This window comes from Macaca fascicularis, chromosome 5 (assembly GCF_037993035.2).
Source record: "Macaca fascicularis isolate 582-1 chromosome 5, T2T-MFA8v1.1".
Taxonomy (NCBI): Eukaryota; Metazoa; Chordata; class Mammalia; order Primates; family Cercopithecidae; genus Macaca; species Macaca fascicularis.
In genome coordinates, this window is record NC_088379.1 from 9789369 (window position 1) to 9808968 (window position 19600).

Below are 19600 nucleotides of genomic sequence, written 5' to 3' on the forward strand. Positions count from 1 at the left end.
ATCAGCCAATATCTATCTTCATCAATGTTTTTATTATACGTGGAGGCTTAAGACAGAAGGATCCACTTTCTAAACAGGGCCATCTTTTCCAGTTACATTCTTCATTTAGGGGAAGGAGAAAAACTCAGGAGTTTATTTTATGGAAAGCATTGCACTGTTCTCTGTGTATCAGCCTCTGAGAAGGTATTGACCTTGACAGACTGTCCCAGTTTGAATATATGTCTGTCTTCTCCAGGCTTGGAATAGTTTTCTAAAGAATATTTTCTGATAGATTGTTTTTAGCATACAAAAACATGTGCTACTGTAGAAAATTATAAGCCACAGATACGCAAAAAAGAAGGGAATAAAAATTACTATAATGTTACCATAGCAAGACAAATCATACAAGTATACAAATATTTGATTATAGTCAAGTCACTCATACACACACACAGACACACACATAATCACACACACCACCCATCATCGATTTATAGTTTATAAATATACAATCACTCTGTGTATCCTATTTTTCCCTGCTTTTTCACAAAATCACATGCTACCAACACATCCATGACAATGAATATGCTTCAACATCGTCATTTTAATGACTCCCTAGTATTTTCTCACATGAATGCCCTCTCCTGCTTTCAAATGATCCCATCGTCAAAAATCAGAAACAACTTGAAGTATCTGGGAACGTTATCAAACCACCGTGGTGCACAGTCTGTTTTGTAAATCGTCGTGCGTATCTTAATTAGATAAGGTCTGCTGTGCTTTAGTAGACATTTGTTGTGGTTCATAAGTATGCCTAGGCCAATTCATAAGTATGCATAGGTCTGCTGGGCTGTTATTTCTTTTCTTTTGTTTTTGAGACGGAGCCTTGCTCTGTCACCCAGAGCACCCAGGCTGGTGTGCAGTGGGGCAATCTCGGCTCACTGCAACCTCCACCGCTGGGGTTCAAGTGATTCTCCTGCCTCAGCCTCCCGAGTAGCTGGGACTACAGGTGCCCACCACCATGCCCAGCTAATGTTTGTATTTTTAGTAGAGATGGGGTTTCACCATATTGGCCAGGCTGGTCTCGAACTCCTGACCTTGTGGTCCGCCTGCCTTGGCCTCCCAAAGTGCTGGAATGACAGGCGTGAGCCACTGCGCCTGGTCTGGGCTATTATTTTGAACAGACTGGGAATGTCATGATTTGCTGCTAAGTGTTTCTGGTAAGGTGTAGGTTCGAGTGTGTATGAGCAGGCCTGGGCCACTTTATCTCAATGGACTTTTGTGGGGTTTCGATTTGTTTTGTTTTTCCTGCTGGTGTCTCTAGATTGTTGTTAAGAAATGGAGTGCCCATCTGTCCATTTCTGTCTGTCTTGAGCAAGATGGGAGGAAGAGGGTACAAGTAGGTGGAGCTGGCCGCTCTATTTTACCTGTGTGCTTTATGATTCACGAGTTGCCAAGCACATCAGACAAGCCACTTCATTCCCAGGTATGCCACCCCGTTACAATATTCTCTACCCTCCAGGATGCCAGTGCAGGATGGGAGGGGTGAGAGGTGCCTTTGATACTAAAGACCCCAACACAATTTGGTATTATCTACCTTGAGAGAACACAACCTTGGTGAGGCCTGACCAGGAAGTTGAATGAAAAAATTTTCTGTAGAGGGATTAAGGCTGGGTGCTCTCTGCCTGTGTGAACTCATATTTCCCGCTTTCACTTTTGCTTTTTGCCCAGTTCTCCTGGGTGCTGGGTGGGACACGCTGAGGGCTGGTTATGCACTCCAACATGCTGTATGATGAAACTTTCAAATGCCTTTGCCGAGTACATAACTCCTTAGGACTCCATCACTTCTTTGCGTGCTTCCTCTGGACAACGTCTCCGTTTTTCTGCCTCGTTCCAGTCATTCTATCTAGACACCAGCTTTCTAGGGAAGTTCTGTGGAACTTTCCCTGAAATAATAACCTTCCCCGATGAATAGTGCATGCTTTTACTTAAGCTTTAATGGGCTCCTGTTAAGTGCCTAGTACCAGAAAAGAGGCTATGAAGAGAGATACAGGAGAAGCATCAAAGATGGCTTTTGAACCATTCATTCTTTCCACCCATGTTTTGGGGTAACTAATTATATAGAATTTAGTTGAATGAATATTAGCGAGTTGCCATAAGACTGGCACTGAGCTAGACTTATACCCATTGCACAGATGAAGGAACTCAGGCTCAGAAAGATCTGTGCTCCATGCAAAGCTGCACAGCTAAGTAGAGAGCCAGGATTCCCATCCATCCAGCCAGTTTCCAAAGCTTGCGAGAGTCACAGATCAGGCTGTACCCTGGGGCAACTGGAAGGAATGGCAGTGGCTAATGTCACTTCGAATAGGCCATAGTTTTATTGAAATAAAAACAAAAAAGAATGGAAGTAACAGCCCAACAGACTCATGCTGACATTCCCATCACTTAGGTGATGGAGAGCCCCGACTCACCTGTTGCACTATTGCAGTGAGGCCATGACCTAGGGAAGAAAAGAGAACCAAGTTAAGTGTCCATTGCTGCACTTCCACCGATCCCCTGCGTACGAACAGGCAGTCATCAAACATCATTGTACAAGTCAGCCTCTGAAGCTGCTTTACGTATGTACTATTACAGACCTGAAGTCACATATTATTCTATTATACACAGAAATAATGTACATATTTCTATTTTCTAGAAAACAACATGTAGAAGAAAATAAAAATGGACACTATGGGTTATATTTTAGTTATTCTCATGTACATAGCTATATACATACCTGAAGATGTATGCATGCATTTAAACACATATAGGCATTGTCAAATCAAGCTTAGCCCAAAGTTGCCTCCTTACATATTTTAAGTTCTGCCTAAAGATTTCTCTATACATCATGAACTATAAAAAGTGGAGGTGTAAACAGACAATAGCCTATCGTTGTGGCAATCACTGAGTTTCAGCCAGTCAAATGTAGCCAACTGTTGGAACTGTGTTCACATCAGGCAAATGCCAAACTGTAACCAATCTGGGTGTTTCTGTACCTCACTTCCATTTTCTATACATCATTTTCCTTTTTCTGTCCATAAACCTTCTTCCACCACATGGCTGCACTGGAGTCTCTGAGCCTCCTGTGGCTGGGAAGGCCACCCGATTCTCAAACCATTCGTTGGTCAATTAAGCTCCTTTAAATTTCATTCGGCTGAAGTTTTTCTTTTATCCGTATCAATATAAAAGAGCCCAGCATGGTGGCACACACCTGCAGTCCCAGTTCCTCAGGAGGCTGGGGTGGGAGGATCACTTGAGCCCAGGAGTTCACATCCAACCTGGGCAACATAGCAAGATCTCTTGAAAAAATAATAATATAAAAGAACGTGTAGGATTTTGATGTTACAAATATATTCTATATCTTCAAATGTTATTGAAAAACAAGGTGTTGATTATGTGCCTCAGTGGTTCTCAACCATTTTGGCATCAGGGACCAGTTTCCTGGAAGACGGTATTTCCAGAGACGGGGGTTGGGGATGGTTTCAGGATGAAGGGAAGAAATTGTTCTACCTCAGATCATCATGTATTAGTAGGATTCTCACAAGGAGTGTGAACCTAGATCCCTCCCAGGCGCAGTTCATGGAAGGGTTTGCGCTCCCATGAGAATGTAATGCCGCTGCTGATCTGATGGGAAGCGGAGCTCAGGCGATAATGCTCAGTCGTCCACTGCCCACCTACTACGGTGCGACCCAGGTCCTAACACACCACGGACCAGTACTGGTTTGGGACCCAGGGGTTGGGAACCCCTGATCTACGTGATATTTTTAAGGGGCATTTAGGTTCTTGCTAGTCCTAACTTTGTAAAAGGATGTTGCCATGTGTATTTAGCATTTAAACCTCATCTCTGAATCTTTCTTTTTTTTTTTTTTGAGACATAGTCTCTATCGCCAGACTGGAGTGCAGTGGCATGATCTCACCTCCCGGGTTCAAGCAATTCTCCTGCCTCAGCCTCCTGAGTAGCTGGGACTACAGGTGTGTGCTACCAGGCCAGGCTAATTTTTGTATTTTTAGTAGAGACAGGGTTTCACGATGTTGGCCAGGATGGTCTTTATCTCTTGACCTCGTGATCCACCCACCTCGGCCTCCCACAGTGCTGGGATTACAGGCTTGAGCCACCATGCCCGGCTTGGATCTTTCTATAGAGAGATGTTATCAAGCACAATGAAGGGGTCAAATAACGTGAACACTCTCGGCCCCTTGTTGCATATTACTCAGAAGCTTTCTGGATGAGCTGCGCCAATTAATAATAATTTATATTGTTATGCATGGAATGTGAAGAGCTCATCTCACTGTGTCTCACCACCATTAAATCCATACCTTAAAACCACTTTGCCTACATGGCACTTGATTCCTCATTTTACCCATTTCATTTCCTTGATGACTAGTGAGATTGAATTTCTTTTTTCCCAAAAGGTTTTGGGCCATTTATGTGTCTTCTTTGGTAAGTTATCTGTACATGTCTTTGCCCATTTTTTTTCTTTTCTTTTTTTTTTTTTGAGACAGAGTGTCGCTCTGTTGCCCAGGCTGGAGTGCAATGACACAATCTTGGCTCACTGCAACCTCCACCTCCCACACTGGGCTAATTTTTTGTATTTTTAGTAGAGACGGGGTTTCAGCAGGTTGGCCTGGCTGGTCTCGAACTCCTGACCTCAGGTGATCTGCCCGCCTCGGCCTCCCAAAGTGCTGGGATTACAGGTGTGAGCCACTGCGCCTGGCCTCATTTTCTGACAAGGTCTTTGCACAGCCACAATCCAACCATTGGATGGGATCCTTTTGGAAACACTTTTTCCGTAGGTTTTGGGCTTTTCTGAAAAGCCCCGAGGCAGTGGAAGGCTCCTGAGGACGCTGCTTCCGTGAGCTGACTCGTTTGTGCCTTTAATAATCCCAGGCCTTTGCATTACACCTTTCCTCCAAGGCACTCAAAGTGCGTCACAGGAGCAATTAATTGAACATCGCAACACACGCCAGGTGTAAATATTTATGAGGTCTCTTCGGTGTCTGGGACGTTGGGCACAGAATAGTGAAGCAGTAAGACGTTTGTAACCAGGAGACCACGGTCTGTGACTTGAGTCTGACTTCAGCGTACCTTACTGCCTTCTGTTCACCATTTTAAACCCCAAAATGAAATAACCTGTGGGCTCGCTCTTACCGCCTGAAATTTACAGAATAAATTTACAGAAAATTTCCGCCTGAAATTTACAGAATGAAATTTACAGAATAGGAAATTCAGAGGGCTCTACAACTTGCCTAATCCACAGAGCCTCTAAGACTGAGGGATTTGACACCAGCCTATCCGCCTCCCCGGTCCCTACTGTCTCCCTCACCCCAGGCCTATATATAGGAAACGGCAAGTCCTGCTTAGGAGGCACCGTGCAGCTGCGACCTCAGAGCCCTTGTGGTTAACAGTTGGCGCCCTTTCAGGCTGCCGGAGGTTCTGCAGAAATGAACAGTAAATCAGCCAGTGAGGAGCAAATCATTTATCGGAGGCCTGAGTGCTTTCTCTTGACACTTTAAACATATGGCCTCTTCTCTGGTATCTCGGTCTTTGATTAAGGCCTCAAAAGGCGCCCAGGACTTGCAACTCATGACACGGGAAATGGAAATGATATGTTTTTGTGACTGTGTACAGGGAGCTTAATGTAAGCGTAAAAAGCCGTCCCGTTGATCGGAGGCAGAGCCTCCAGCGCAGGCGGCTGGAGCTCGGGAATTTCTAATAAAAGGCAAACTGTTTCTGAGATTCCAGAAGGAACTTTGACTTCTAAATCAGGGTTCTCGTTATCTTCCAACCCTGGCCTTACCTGGATTTTAGAATCAAAGACAAACTGGCGCTAAAAAGCATGTTGGAGAGAATGTCGTCCAGTTCGTTAGCTTTTTAAATGGGAGAACTGGGGTCTAGAGTGGCTACCGGATTGTTCCTAGTCTCAGACACTTGGAGGCAGAACTGAAGCCTTCTGACATCTAAAAAGAGTGGCACCAAACAGAAAACTAAAATAACCTGTATTTGTAAGCACCTGTTTGGGCACTGAGATAGGTTCAACTCTGGCTGGTAGGCAGTTTTTTTTTTTATGGTCTGTTCAACCCATTTACATTCATTTTCACAATTTTTAGAATGTTCCTATCTACTTATTATTTTTAACATACAAAAAGCTGTACATAGTTAATGTGTACAACTAGATGACTTGATGAGTTTGGATATAAGTATATACTTGTGAATGGATAAGTGTTACATGATACTGCTTTTATGATACCTCTAAAATAGTCAAACTCATAGAGGCAGAGTGGAAGGGTGGCTGCCAAGGGCTGGGCGGAGGAGAAAATGAGGAGATATTAGTCAAAGGGTACAAAGCTTTGGTTAGACAAGATAAATAAGTCCTCAAGATATACTGGACAGCATAGTGCCTACGCCTAACGGTACTATATCACATAATTGCATTTTTGCTAAGGGAGTAAATCTTATATTAATTGTTCTTGACATGCACACACTTAATCATAGTAATAAGTAAAGAGGGTGGGAGGAAACTTTTGCAGGTGATGGGTAAGTTTAAGGCATAGACTTAGGCTGTTAGGCATTTCCAGCTCCACTTTGCAGATTGCAACTAAAACTTAGACGAGTTCAGCAACGTGCCTGAAGTGGCACAAGCAATCGGCAGGGCTGGGATTTGTCCGACTCCCTCCAAATCCCTTCTTATTTACAAGCCTATGGCAGCAACGTAGACCGCAGAGTTCTCTTGTCTGGGAGCTTCCTCCCAATTGTCAAAACTGTCTGAAAGTGGCTTATCTGATCCACTCTGCCTCTCAGTGGGGCTCCAGAGTAATGGTGCTCATTCATATGTCACATCCTCCGGGATTATGCACCCTGGGGCTCTCCGTGCGTCAGTGCAAGCCAAGTGAATTAGCAGAGGAAGCATCAGCCAAACAGGGAATGGTGTTGTTATTCCAGCTGAGCCTGCTGCTGTGAGCCAGAGAGCTGCAGAAACAAAGCGGGGAGGGAAAAGAGGAAGGCTGGGACCAGGCGCCTAGGGTCTGGGAGGGAGGGGATCAGGGGAGGTGGCCCGAACGCCATAGTTTTGTCTACATGGATTGTGGACATTGTCTTGACACAAGCAACGGATGAGCTCTCTGAAAGGACTCCTGTGTTAACACTCTGCAACTTGACAGCCCAGGGTGATTAATGAAAGGAACTGCTAGCAAACTTCATGGAGATTTGATGTACTCTATCTGTGCTCAGGCAAGGCCCATGTGTTAGCAAGCTGCCTTTTGCCAGGGAATTACAAGGATGCACCCCGGCTGCCTTTTGTCAACAGCATCCATAACACGGCCACGTGCAAGCGGGCCACAGCTGGATGGTGTTATAAGTTGGCATCCACCCTTCTGCCTTCCCTATCTCTGTTCCCCTCCACAGCTGGGCCTAAAGAAAGCAATTTTTCCTTCCTCTCTATTTCCGGTGTGTATAAGCAGGTGTCAACACTGTCACAAGAAAGTGTGTGGCACAGGAAATGAACAAGGCTGACCTTTCGAGGTCTGTGTTTTTTAATATTTAAAGCTCATTACAAATACAGATTTTAAATTCTGGATTATTTTTAATTTGCAATACTTTTAAATAATTTAATACTTCTCATAATTTTTAATTTTTAAAGGCTACTAAAGTAAACTCCTTCTCCTCTTCCACTTTTTTCTCTCCTGCTGCCCAGCAGAACTGGCAGTGATGAAGTAGACAGGGCGTGCTTGCCTTCTGCTTATCCATGGGAACAGAGTTCGGATGGTGTGTTATTCCAGTCCCATAGAGAGGGATTTGGTTCTGTCTCCAGGGTCAAGCTCCTGGCATGGAGATGAATGTTTCTTTGCCTCCTCGAGTGTGGTATGCAGTCCTTTGGGTCTCCCCAGGCACCGACTACTAGTCCAGAATTCAGCAGCAAAACCCTTGGGAAATGATAAGGGTGATTTCACACTGCCAGCCTTCTCTCTCTCTCCCAAACCTCTGAAATTAACTGGTTCAGCTCCACATCTCATTTTAAGTTCGTCGCCTGAAATTAGAAAGCGACTCTAGAATAAGACTCTCTAATTTTTGAAAGACAATTTGTACTTCTAAGAGTTACTCATTTTAAATACAATCTAGATAAAAACAAGGAAGGATGGAAAGTTTCTGCATTCATCACCTTCTTCCCTCTAGTTGAATGTCTGCACTGCATCTGGAACCGGGCACTGTAGAAAGATGATTTCACTCAAACCTCATAGCAGTTCTTGGTAGAAAGCATCTTTATCTCAATTTTAGGGCCATTGTAAAATATCACTAGTGCCAAAAGGGACATTCAACACCATAAATGAACCCTTTAATTTTGCAGATGGATTAGCTGAGGTTAGCCCCCTTGGGAGTCCCACCGAGCCTGTCTGATGATACATCTCTCCCCTTTGTCTCCACCACTCAAAGGTGGAGCGTTTGCATCATGGAGCTGTGGGGACTATGGTTTGGAAATGCAGTGTGCTCGGAGAGTAGGGAATCTGGAGGGATGAATGAGCAAAGCCTCATCCTAGAGGTCGTGTGGAGGTTTGCAAGAGTGAAGAATGCTTAGAACTGTGTCTCACAGAGGTAACATAGGAACACACAGCATTGATTTGAGAGAGAAGGAGTGGACTCTATAATATTTCAGGGAATAGGTAGTGATGGTCTGGACAGACTGTTTTTCTTGTTTCCCATGTGGCCACCGATGCCCTCTTCTCCTTACCTGGGCACATTCCTGGTACCTATGTAATGGAACTCACACTGACATAACTAGAACAGAATGCAACTGGAATTCTCAGACTGCCTACCCTGAACCTCTGGCTTCTAAAAGGGAGGCCTGCTGCCTAATACGGTGCCTGGAGCATGTGCACACCAACATGGTGCTGACTGGGTAAGAGTGAGTGAATGCATAAGTGAATGAATGCCACAGGCGCATGTAGAGGGAAGCATAGAAAAGAGGGCATCCCAAAGCGAGATGGGCCAAAGATACACTGCAGATCATGTCTGGGTCTATAGGCTGACCTGTCCTATCCCGACAAGGCCAGATGGAGTGCCTAGCATGTAGTAGGAACCTATTCCATGTGTGTGCACAAGTGCCACTTAAATTCCCCTGGAATCGCTTGTACATTTTCAAGATTAGAGATTGGAGAGCCCCTCTCAATCCAGATGAAATTCACCCCGAGATGGAATCAGGCCAAGGCTCATTTTAAATAAGTGAATCCATGGGTTCATTCTTTCTAGAAGGCATTCCTGATTGGTTTCAAGAATTCTCCTCTTACCTATTTTATTTTTATAAGAAATTTTTGGGGCATTCAATTCCCTGAAGGGGACCTGGGGAAAACGCTGGAAGTGTTTGGTGCCGCTCAGAACTCTCATCAAGCTCATGCCCCCAAGACCCTCCTGGCTGAGTGAGGCTCCCATCTCCTCAGAACCTGCCCTGCCAGGGCCTGTCTGGTCTCCTCCCTCCTCTGAGACACTGTGGCACTTCTTGCTCGAATCATGCATTTAGTAAATCTAGAAGATGACATTTAATTATTAGTTTATTATTTAAATCTCATATTGTAAAACTTTACTTGTGTTTTTTTCCTTTCCTCAGTTTTACTTTAAGTTCTTTGAGGGCAGAAAACATGTCTGTATAAGCTATAGTCCTGTGCCTATAAGCTATAATGCTCCCAACGCATATTAAAAAATGAAAACAGGGCCGGGCGCGGTGGCTCAAGCCTCTAATCCCAGCACTTTGGGAGGCCGAGACGGGTGGATCACGAGGTCAGGAGATCGAGACCATCCTGGCTAACATGGTGAAAACCCGTCTCTACTAAAAAATACAAAAAACTAGGCGGGCGAGGGGGCGGGCACCTGTAGTCCCAGCTACTCGGGAGGCTGAGGCAGGAGAATGGTGTGAACCAGGGAGGCGGAGGCGGAGCTTGCAGTGAGCTGAGATCCCGCCACTGCACTCCAGCCTGGGCGACAGAGCGAGACTCCGTCTCAAAAAAAAAAAAAAAAAAAAAAAAAAAGAAAACAAAAATATTTGACATTCTGATGGGTTGTGCAGCAGACAAGTAGAGTAGCAGGATGATTTGCCAGACCTGTTATAGCTCAGACATTCCTCTAGTGGGCAGAGCAGCTCCTGAAATCCCTTCATCCACTCTCTGAGCCTCCCCCACTTCCCCACTTGGTCTCTGTCTTCTTCCTCCTTTCTCTATCCTTCTTTCCCTATTAAAGTTTCTTTTTCACGTCTGTTTAAGTATCTAGTAAGTGCCAGGCATTATAGGAGGCTCTCGGTATACTACAGATCAACAGCGTCCTAGGGTTATCCATAACATAAGACCCTAGGGTTCTGCCTTGATTCTCCCTTCTTCCTCCTCCCCCGTCAGCCAATGTTTCTCGAGCATCTACTCTGTTGTTTATTTATTTATTTGTTTGTTAGTTTCTTTTGAGGTGGAGTCTCACTCTATCGCCCAGGTTGGAATGCAGTGATGTGATCTCAGCTCACTGTAACCCCTGCCTCCCAGGTTCAAGGGATTCTCCTGCCTCAGCCTCCCTGGTAGCTTGGATTACAGGCACCCACTACCATGCCTGGCTAATTTTTGTATTTTTAGTAGAGATCAGGTTTCGCCATGTTGGCCAGGCTGGTCTGGAACTCCTGACCCCAAATGGTCTGCCCATCTTAGCCTCCCAAAGTGTTGGGATTACAGATGTGAGCCACAGCGCCCAGCCTGAGCCTCTACTATGTAGGAGACCTTTGGGGACAATTTCCAGAAAGCCAGTGGAGCACCACATTTTCTTCTCTGCATCCTCTGTGAAAGAATCTAGGACCTGTCCCAAAGCTCTCTGCTTGTGACACCTTTCAGGGCGGCACTCTGCCTTCTACATGGTGAGGTGGGCCACAGTGAGAAGTGTGACCCTTATGGCTCTCTCAGTGCTCCCGAGGCTCAGGGCAGGCGGGGCAGACCAGAGCAGCCAGGAGAGCGGACAGCGGTTGTGGCCAGCAGGCTCCTGGGGTTGCCTGGCCGAAGGGGCCCAGTAGAGGGCCTCCTAGTTCACCGAATAGAAGAGGACTCCAGGCGGGGCGCGGTGGCTCATGCCTGTAATCCCAGCTCTTTGGGAGGCTGAGGTGGGTGGATCACTTGAGGCCAGGAGTGCGAGATCAGCCTGGCTAATATGGTGAAACCCCGTCTCTACCAAAAATACAAAACTTGCTGGGCGTGGTGGCGGGCGCCTGTAATCCCAGCTACTCAGGAGGCCGAGGCACAAGAATCACTTGAACCCGGGAGGTGGAGGTTGCAGTGAGCTGAGATAGCGCCACTGCACTCCAGCCTGGGTGATAGCATGAGACTCAGTCTCAAAAAACAAAATAAAACACAACAAAAAACCCAGAAAAACAGTAAGAGGACTCCAGTCTCCAAAGGATGACGACTGGGCCTCATTACGGCTGCCTGCACTTTGCCCCCCTGGATCTAACTATTGCTGCGGGTGCTAGTGGCAGAAAGGAAGAACTCCATAGCCGATGAGGTGACGAATGGGAAGGGTCTGAATGTGGATAGTGTGGTGACACTGTCCTAGCAGCGCTGCCAAGAGTAAAGGAAGGAAAGGAGACTAGTGCTTGGAAAGTGAAGACATGGATTAGAACCTTGGTGCCGCTGCTCACTAGAGAGAGGACTTGGCAAGCCCTTCAGCTCCCTGGTTGATCCTGTGTACCTCCTGTTCCCTAGGGCCTGCGTCTGTGTCTGCCATGGTGCATGGCACGGGCTTATGATCTGTTATGTATGTACTTTATAGTTCCACACCCATTCTTCTGCTTCCCACCAGATACTGAGCATGCTGGTGTCAGGGACTATGTCTCGTTCATCTTTGATTTTTCCAGTGCCCAACAAAGAGAACTGAAGGAGGTTAATGGAAGGAGTCAGACATTTCCCCAGTGGGGAAACAGCTCCTGCATCCGCCATTTTTCCAATCTCCCCCCACCCTCTGCCTCCCATCTTCCTCCCTCCACCCCACTCACTGTCACTCAGTGAGTAGGGGCAGAGCGGAATTCAAGCCCAGGGGCCTCTCAGGCCACTTGGAAGCTTACACTCCTGGTAACCATGCTTCCATCCGAGGTTCTCTAACTTGAGCAAACACTGGCACCCCCAGGGAGGGCTTATTTCAACACGGGTGCCTGGGCTCCAACACTTGCCCTTCTGGTGCAGTAGGCCAGAGTCTGGGAATCAGCAATGCTAAGTTCCCAGATGATGCTGAAGCTGCTGGTCCCGGGCCCATGCTCTAGGAACCGCAGCTACCAGGCCTCCCTGATGTAGATGTGGCTGTGCTTTCCAGAAGGGCTGGGCACATGCCCCTTCCTCATGGTGGGGAGACTTGACAGGAGCAGATTAGTGACTCATCAGAATAGAAATCTACATTCATATGTATATGCTGACATATACATATAAATAAGAATATACATATACATATATATATACATATACATAAGAAAGTTTTGATCACTTAGAACCCAGAGCTGGGCACGGTGGGTGGCCCACACCTGTAATCCCAGCATTTTGGGAGGCCAAGGCAGGCAGATCACCTGAGGTTGGGAGTTCGAGACTAGCCTGACCAACTTGGAGAAACCCATCTCTACTAAAAATACAAAATTAGCTGGACGTGTTGGCACACGCCTGTAATCCCAGCTACTTGGGGGGCTGAGGCAGGAGAATCGTTTGAACCTGGGAGGTGGAGGTTGCGGTGAGCTGAGATTGTGCCATTGCATTCCAGCCTGGGCAACAAGAGTGAAACTATCTCAAAACCAAACCAAACCAAACCAAATCAAACCAAAAAAATCCCAGAAATGCCACTTGACTTGAAGCTAGACTCTGAATTCAAATCCAACTGGTACCCCTTTCCACTGGGACTGTGACAAAAACATATAACCTCCCTCAGACTATTTTTCCCTATCGTAAATGGGAATATGAATGCCTACTTCAGAGGATTATGGTACACATTGGATGCCAAGGTTCTGGTGCACATCGGGCGCTCAGTTATTGAGTGGAGTTTGGATTTAATTGAGAAACATCAGTTGGTGTTTTTCTTTCACTATGGACATGAGGAAACAGTACAAAATAAAAGTGGGTATTGGGGATTTAGTGAGATGCTATAAAACACATTCATTTCAATATTGTAGACAGATCATGGATAATGAATGTGGATGTGATATGTATTTTTCTTGGAGATCCTCCCAGGCCGTATCATCCAAGTGGGGTCCAGCACTCAACTTGGTGTTTTGCTTTGTTTATTACCAGGAGATCAAGGCACTTTTGAACTTGGGGTGGTTGGGCTGTCGGGGCCTGCAGGAGAGTTAACTCCCACCCTCAACCTAGCATGAGGGCAGTGATGGGGAGCACCAGGGTTGTTGATATTAGTAATAATTACAGCTGCCATTTACCGTCTCACAACTAGCCACTGAGCCTCAAAGGAAGTTATTCACCCTCTCTGGGCTGTTACAGGAAACTAATAAGAGTGTAATTGTTGGGATCCAGGAAGGGTTACCTATTAGCTCTTAGAACAGCACCTAGCACACAGTGACCACTCAGTGACTATTAGCCCACGTTATTTAATGAGAACCTACTCTATTCCCAGCACACCTCAGAGGTCATCCATTTATTCTGTGGACACAGGAAGGCTCAAGAGATTCAATAATGAACAACAGAGTCTACTTTTTCAAATACCATTTCTTTTTTTTTTTTTTTCTTTTTGAGATGGAGTTTTACTCTTGTTGCCCAGGCTGGAGTGCAATGGCTTGATCTTGACTCACCGCAACCTCCGCCTACCGGGTTCAAGTGATTCTCCTGCCTCAGCCTCCCAAGTAGCTCAGATTACAGGCATGCACTACCACGCCCGGCTAATTTTGTATTTTTAGTAGAGATGGGGTTTCTTCATGTTGGTCAGTGGTCTCGAACTCCCAACCTCAGATGATCCGCCTGCCTTGGCCTCCCAGAGTGCTGGGATTACAGGCATGAGCCACCACGCTCGGCTTCAGATATCACTTCTAAAACACAGGATGTGTCGGAATGGAAAAAGAGGCTTGTCTGAGGCCACACAGCTAATAAGTAGGTCAGCTGAGATTGAAATCCCTATCCAATGGACTCATTCTACACTGCAATGCTGCCCATAAGTAGCTTCTTCCTTACCTTCTCATTAAATATTGATAATTATAATTTTTACCAAGGAAGATGGTAGATACAAATTTGTAGTTTTCAGACATTTTTAGTTGATTTATATATCTCAAATAGTAGTTTATATTCATATAATGCATTCATTATAAAATATGCAGTGGTATAGAGATTTGTATGTCTATAGATTTTTTTAATTTAGGTTTATAAATAGTTTAGAACAGGTTGCAAAAACATCATCTGTTGCTCTTTTTAATATATCTTGAGCATGCTATGACACATTTTGAAATAATTTGCTTCAGAAAAAAGCACTGCTCTTCTCTGTCTTTTTTCCTCCAAATGTAACTGTAAATATTACTTTGATGTATGTAATTGCTTCATCCCTCTCCATTTGAAGGAGGGCTTCTAAACCTTCCATCTCCCATCTCTTGCTATTGTCAAGAAATAAGGAAAACGGACTTAAAATGCATTATTCAAATGTATTTAATGTAAACATTGAAGAAGTCTGAGAACAGGCACAAATTTCCCTCTACTCAAAGTGGTTTTGCAAAACACCTCAAGTATTCTATCATCTTACCAGCATTCATTTACTCTGCTTAGGAGAACTATTTATTCCAGAACGTTTTAGAATTTCAAGACTGCTTATAGTGTCTGGCACATAGTAGGGAATGAAGGATGTTTGTTGGATGGACTTGAATTGGGATATGAGGATTGATATAACTTGTAAGGACCCTTGGGTACCTCTAGGAACAGAAGCCACCCACAGGAATGCTTGGCCAGGGAGTCCCACCTGAGCATCAGAGAGACAGTTCTGCACATGAGGATGTGGCCCAGGTTTGGTCTGCTGGGCAGGGCTGGGCGGTGCACAGCTGGATTTGACTTTAGGTCTTGTCTCTTGTCAGTCATTCAATCAAGTTAGCACTCCATTCTGAGATTTTTGACTAGTCTGTGAGCTCCTTGAGGGAGACACTTTGTCTTTGGTCTCTGCATTTTCAGTAGCCTGTGCAAGTTTTGATGCCATCACTGCTCAGCAAACGTTATTCTCAATCGAAAGACAAAGGAAATAGCAATGTAAGCACTTGGCTGTCTCTTGTCTGCTTGCTGTGAGACTCCAAGGTAAACTTGTGGCCGGATCCATGATCCATCATTCAAATCATTCACTGGCAGAGGAAGAGAAGCCTCCCCATCACTGGCTCTCTCTGGACTTGTTTGGAGACCTGGGAGGGGTGGGTGGAAGGAGGCCTGGCCTACAGAGCTGCGGAGGTGAGGGCTTCTCAGCCTCGCTGTGTATCACACACCTTCTGGCTGCTCAACCCCAGCCAAGCCCCTCCTCCTGTACCTTGGTCTCTGTCTGACCTCTAAGTCACTACAGGTCATTCCATCACATTGACAATTTCCGTGTGTGTGATGGTCAGCTTATTTGTTACAGAATTAACATTTTCACTCCTCTGTTAATAAACAAGGAAATATTCTGACCTGTTTTTTGGCAGACTGAAGTTCTGGAATTTCAAATCGTTGGTTCCTTCTTTAGTTGTCCTTCTATTGCCCCTGGGACGAAAGAAAATAAATTATAGTTGGGAAATAGCAAGAAGCTAGGGGAAAAATTAATTAAGTGCATTCATTCATAGAAACAACCACCCAGTCAGATTTAAGTAATTATGTCTCACACATAATTCTGAATCTCTCTTTGCATTACCGCTAGGGTTAAAGAAAATCTGTGTTTAAAGTAATCCAATTACTTAATTTTTAAATGTAAGAGCTTTATTTTACAGGAAACAGTAGTGTGGGGCAGAAGAAGTGCCCAGTCAAGACAAGCATGTGGGCTGCCTCTCCCTTATCAGCAGGGTGACCTTGGTACCGTCCTCAAGCTCTGCCAGTATCTGTCTCCTCTGTAAAATGAAGAATATCGTACTTTTGCCACATGGTTGATGAGAGGCTGTTAAGAAATTTGAGGGACAGCAACCATAAACCAGGCAATGTCTCAGATGCTTTCCTATGTTTGTTGAATTTCATAAAAATCTAGTAAACATTATCCAACGTGGGAAGACAGACTATTTAGCAATAGCAACTCTGATTCAAGTAATATTTATTGAGCTCCCCTATCATTTAGGCAGTTTGCTAAGGCATTTTCTGTGAAGAGATTAACTTATTTTTCATTGAGTTAATTTGCTAACATTCATTAAATACATTCAGTGTCATAAAGCATCATTGTTATACATTCCTAGTTCATTTAATCAGCCAAGTTTCCTACACTTTCCCTTCTTTTGCAGGCATTTCGTGAGCTCTATCAAACACTAACTGGTGATTTTTTTCCTCCACAAATGCTCCTGACAATGGCCTCCTTAGCTCAGCTACCCTGTTTGTCCTCCCAGTTCCACTTGGAGCAAATTTGCCTCTTCCTGATCCTTGGACTTTCTCTGCTCCCTCCCACGGGGCCCTTTCAGGTACCGTTCCCCCTTTCTCAGATGCCCTTGTCTTCCTTCTTATTAATGGCAACTCTTACTTCCGAACTCAGCTCAAGTGCTGCCTCCTCAGAGAATCCTCTTTGACCTCTCAGATTCGCTCCTTCACAGCATTTGCCTGAGTTTTAATTTTACTTCTGTTTTAACAGGTAACGTGTGTTCATATCTGACTGTTCAACTTCCATCTCCACTAAAGCAGAGATTTGCAGGACTTAGCGTCCCCAGGGCCTGGGTCAGTGCCTGGTCCACCGAGCAGCTGAGTGGACACTCATACAGGGACACACAAAGCTAAAGAAGTCCAGGAAATACTTCAGGATGACTTCAGGCTCTCTCTTCATCTTGGACTTGGCCTGTAGCCCATAGAATAGAACGTAATACATTTAAAAATCTGTGAGTTGTTTGGGTATATTTTGTTACTGTGTATATTGACCATCTAGAAAGATGATGGCTTATTTCATTATCATTAATTTCATTTTTCCATTTTTTATTTAAAAATTTCATTATTATACTATTTCACATATTTCATTATTCATTTTTTTCTATCTAAATACAGCTGAATTCGCAAATTTCCATCTGCACTCTGACTTCTCTACTAAGTTCCAGGCATGAACACTGAATTATTTTCTGGATCTTTCTAATTGGTTATTCTCCAGCAGGCACAGGACTTTTTCCTAGTGAGAGAATCCATTGCTCACACGGTTTCCAAACCAGTAGCCTGGGTGCTAACCTTGAGTCTTCCCACCCCTCCCCCTCTATCATTGCTATCATCCTAATCTGTCACCAGATCCTAACAGTCAGAGTCCCCAAATGCCTCCTGACTCTCTCTCTTCTTTGTCACTTTCTTGAGCTATTTAATATATTCAGCCTTACTTCTGCCTTCAGTATCTCTAGGCTGACTTCCAGCATCTACCCCAACTTCTTTCCTGGCCTCCGGGGTTCCAATCCATACACCAAACTGCAGCAAGAACAACCTTTGTAATTATTAATAGCAGAATATTATCAAGTCACCTCCTTGAGAATCCTCATCAGTCCTCTATTCCTGAAAGAGAAAACCCAAACTCTTAACCACGGTAGCTAAGTTTCCTGCCCCAGTGGCCTGGAATCCCATTTCTGTTGCTTCTTTATTTCCCGCTACCGTCTCTCTCTGCCAGGTCATCCCACACTGTGGCCTCTGGGCCAGACCTTTTTTTTCCTTAATGCTCCCATATCATTGATCTAATTATTCTTTTTGCCTCCTCTGGGCCTGGCAAAATGCTTTTCATTCTTCAAGGTCAAGTTCAAATATTACTTCCCTATGAATTCTTCCCTGCTGCTTCCGCTTTGAGTCCCTCTGGTACATTTGCATACCTCTCTATTGCCATTCATTTCGTTTGTTCATGAGTCGAATCATTCATTTACTCAACAAATAGTTATTGGGTTTATTCCTTATCAGGCAATGCACTAGGCAATAGGGTATAGTAATTAAAGAATAGATGAAGACTGCTTCCTGGAGCTTTTAGTGTATTTAGGGAGCCAAGCCATAAGCAAGTAAACAATCAAATATTGTTAAATGCCCTGTACATGCATTCATTATACATGTACCTGTCCGTGTCCCCTTGCATTGGAGCCTTGCAAGGGTAGGTTGTAGCCTGGGCATCTTTTTCTCTCCTAGAACACTGGATAACTGACCCTGCATGCTTGCAGGAATGTTTGTAAGATAATGAATAGATACCTAGATACAAATACATAAATGGCCTGTGAGTCTGGGCTTATACACAATAGCAAGCCATGTCGTTAATTGGATAGAGTCCTTTGACTCTCTCTGATACCAGAGGAATTCTGACCTATCCCTGCACTGAGAAGGAGCCCTCAGTTTCATCGTGTCTCTAGGTTATGGGCACCATTTCTGTGCTCTGACAGCCCATATAACAGTTGCCTAAATGGCTTTAACCAGGCCAATTTTAGGAGTATGGGATAGAGTCTGAGAATTTCTCAACTTCTTCCCAGGTGCCTCAAGAACCCAAAAGACTGGGAACTACCTCTGACCTTTCTAGATAATCAGCTTTGGCCTTTTTAACTTTAAGAAGAGAGCTGAACTCAAACTCTCTTTTTATTTCATGTTTGCATCAAGCCTGAGTAGCAAATAGGCAGGCATTCTTCTCAGCTCCATGCTACAGATGAGGAAACGGGGCCCTAGAGTGGAGGGGATTTAGTTCCAGGTGGCCAGGCTAGTTGGGAGTAGAACCAGGGCTATGCATCAGTTCGCCCGTCTCCTGGAGAGTGTGTGTCAGCTATGTTGCAAAGGAAGTCAGAGCAGGCCCAGCTGGAAGCAACTAAGGGACACACGAGAGAGAAGGAAAGAAGGTGGGGAGAATGGGGAATGGGGAGCAGGAGCTGTTCTTCCTACAGTGGATTATTGAAGGAAAATATTAACAAGGCTGGAAAATAAAGAGCCATCTACCTAGACAGTAAGTGGTTAAAGCCTGTTTGTAAACTGCTTACAAAGAGCAACAAGCATTACCAGGTCTCCCTGCCCTAAATCTGAATCCTAAGTGTTGAGATTTTAGATATACTTTTAAAAAATATAGAATGGTGAAAGATTTATAAACTCTCAACATATCAGAATTTAATAACAGAAAATGTTATTAAAGAATGTTACGCATAATAGGGCAAAATTGTTTGTTTTGCATTGAATTGAGATCGGACCTTGAAAGGAGATGCTCAAGGTTCCCAAGTTGGCTATCGCACCTGGGGAGGACAGTACCATTTACTAGTCTCCTAAGTAGATGCACATCATTTTACAAGGCCTCAAACATTTGGGGCCAGCTGCCTTTCCGGTCCACTCAGCCCATCCCACCCACCTAGTGAAATGAATCACATAAAGCTTTTTAAACTGCTGCTCGATTTGCTTGTCACGGACTCTGGTCAAGCGTCCTCTGGGGAAACAACACAGGCTAATTGATTGCACCAGGAGCTCAGCACATCCTGGAAAAGCCGGA

The 19600-nt window shown here is 44.7% G+C and overlaps 1 protein-coding gene across 2 annotated transcripts in view; it reads right to left on the reverse strand.

The window, feature by feature from the left end:
• Positions 1 to 19600, reverse strand: part of CLNK (cytokine dependent hematopoietic cell linker) — a 244203-nt gene that overhangs the window by 91889 nt on the left and 132714 nt on the right. For both annotated transcript variants that reach the window (XM_005554485.5, XM_005554486.5), the window contains exons 3-4: positions 15637 to 15708; positions 2448 to 2476 (exon numbers count right to left, since the gene is read on the reverse strand). In XM_005554485.5, the coding sequence (XP_005554542.3) occupies positions 2448 to 2476; positions 15637 to 15708 (101 nt within the window). The remainder of the gene's footprint in view (positions 1 to 2447; positions 2477 to 15636; positions 15709 to 19600) is intronic.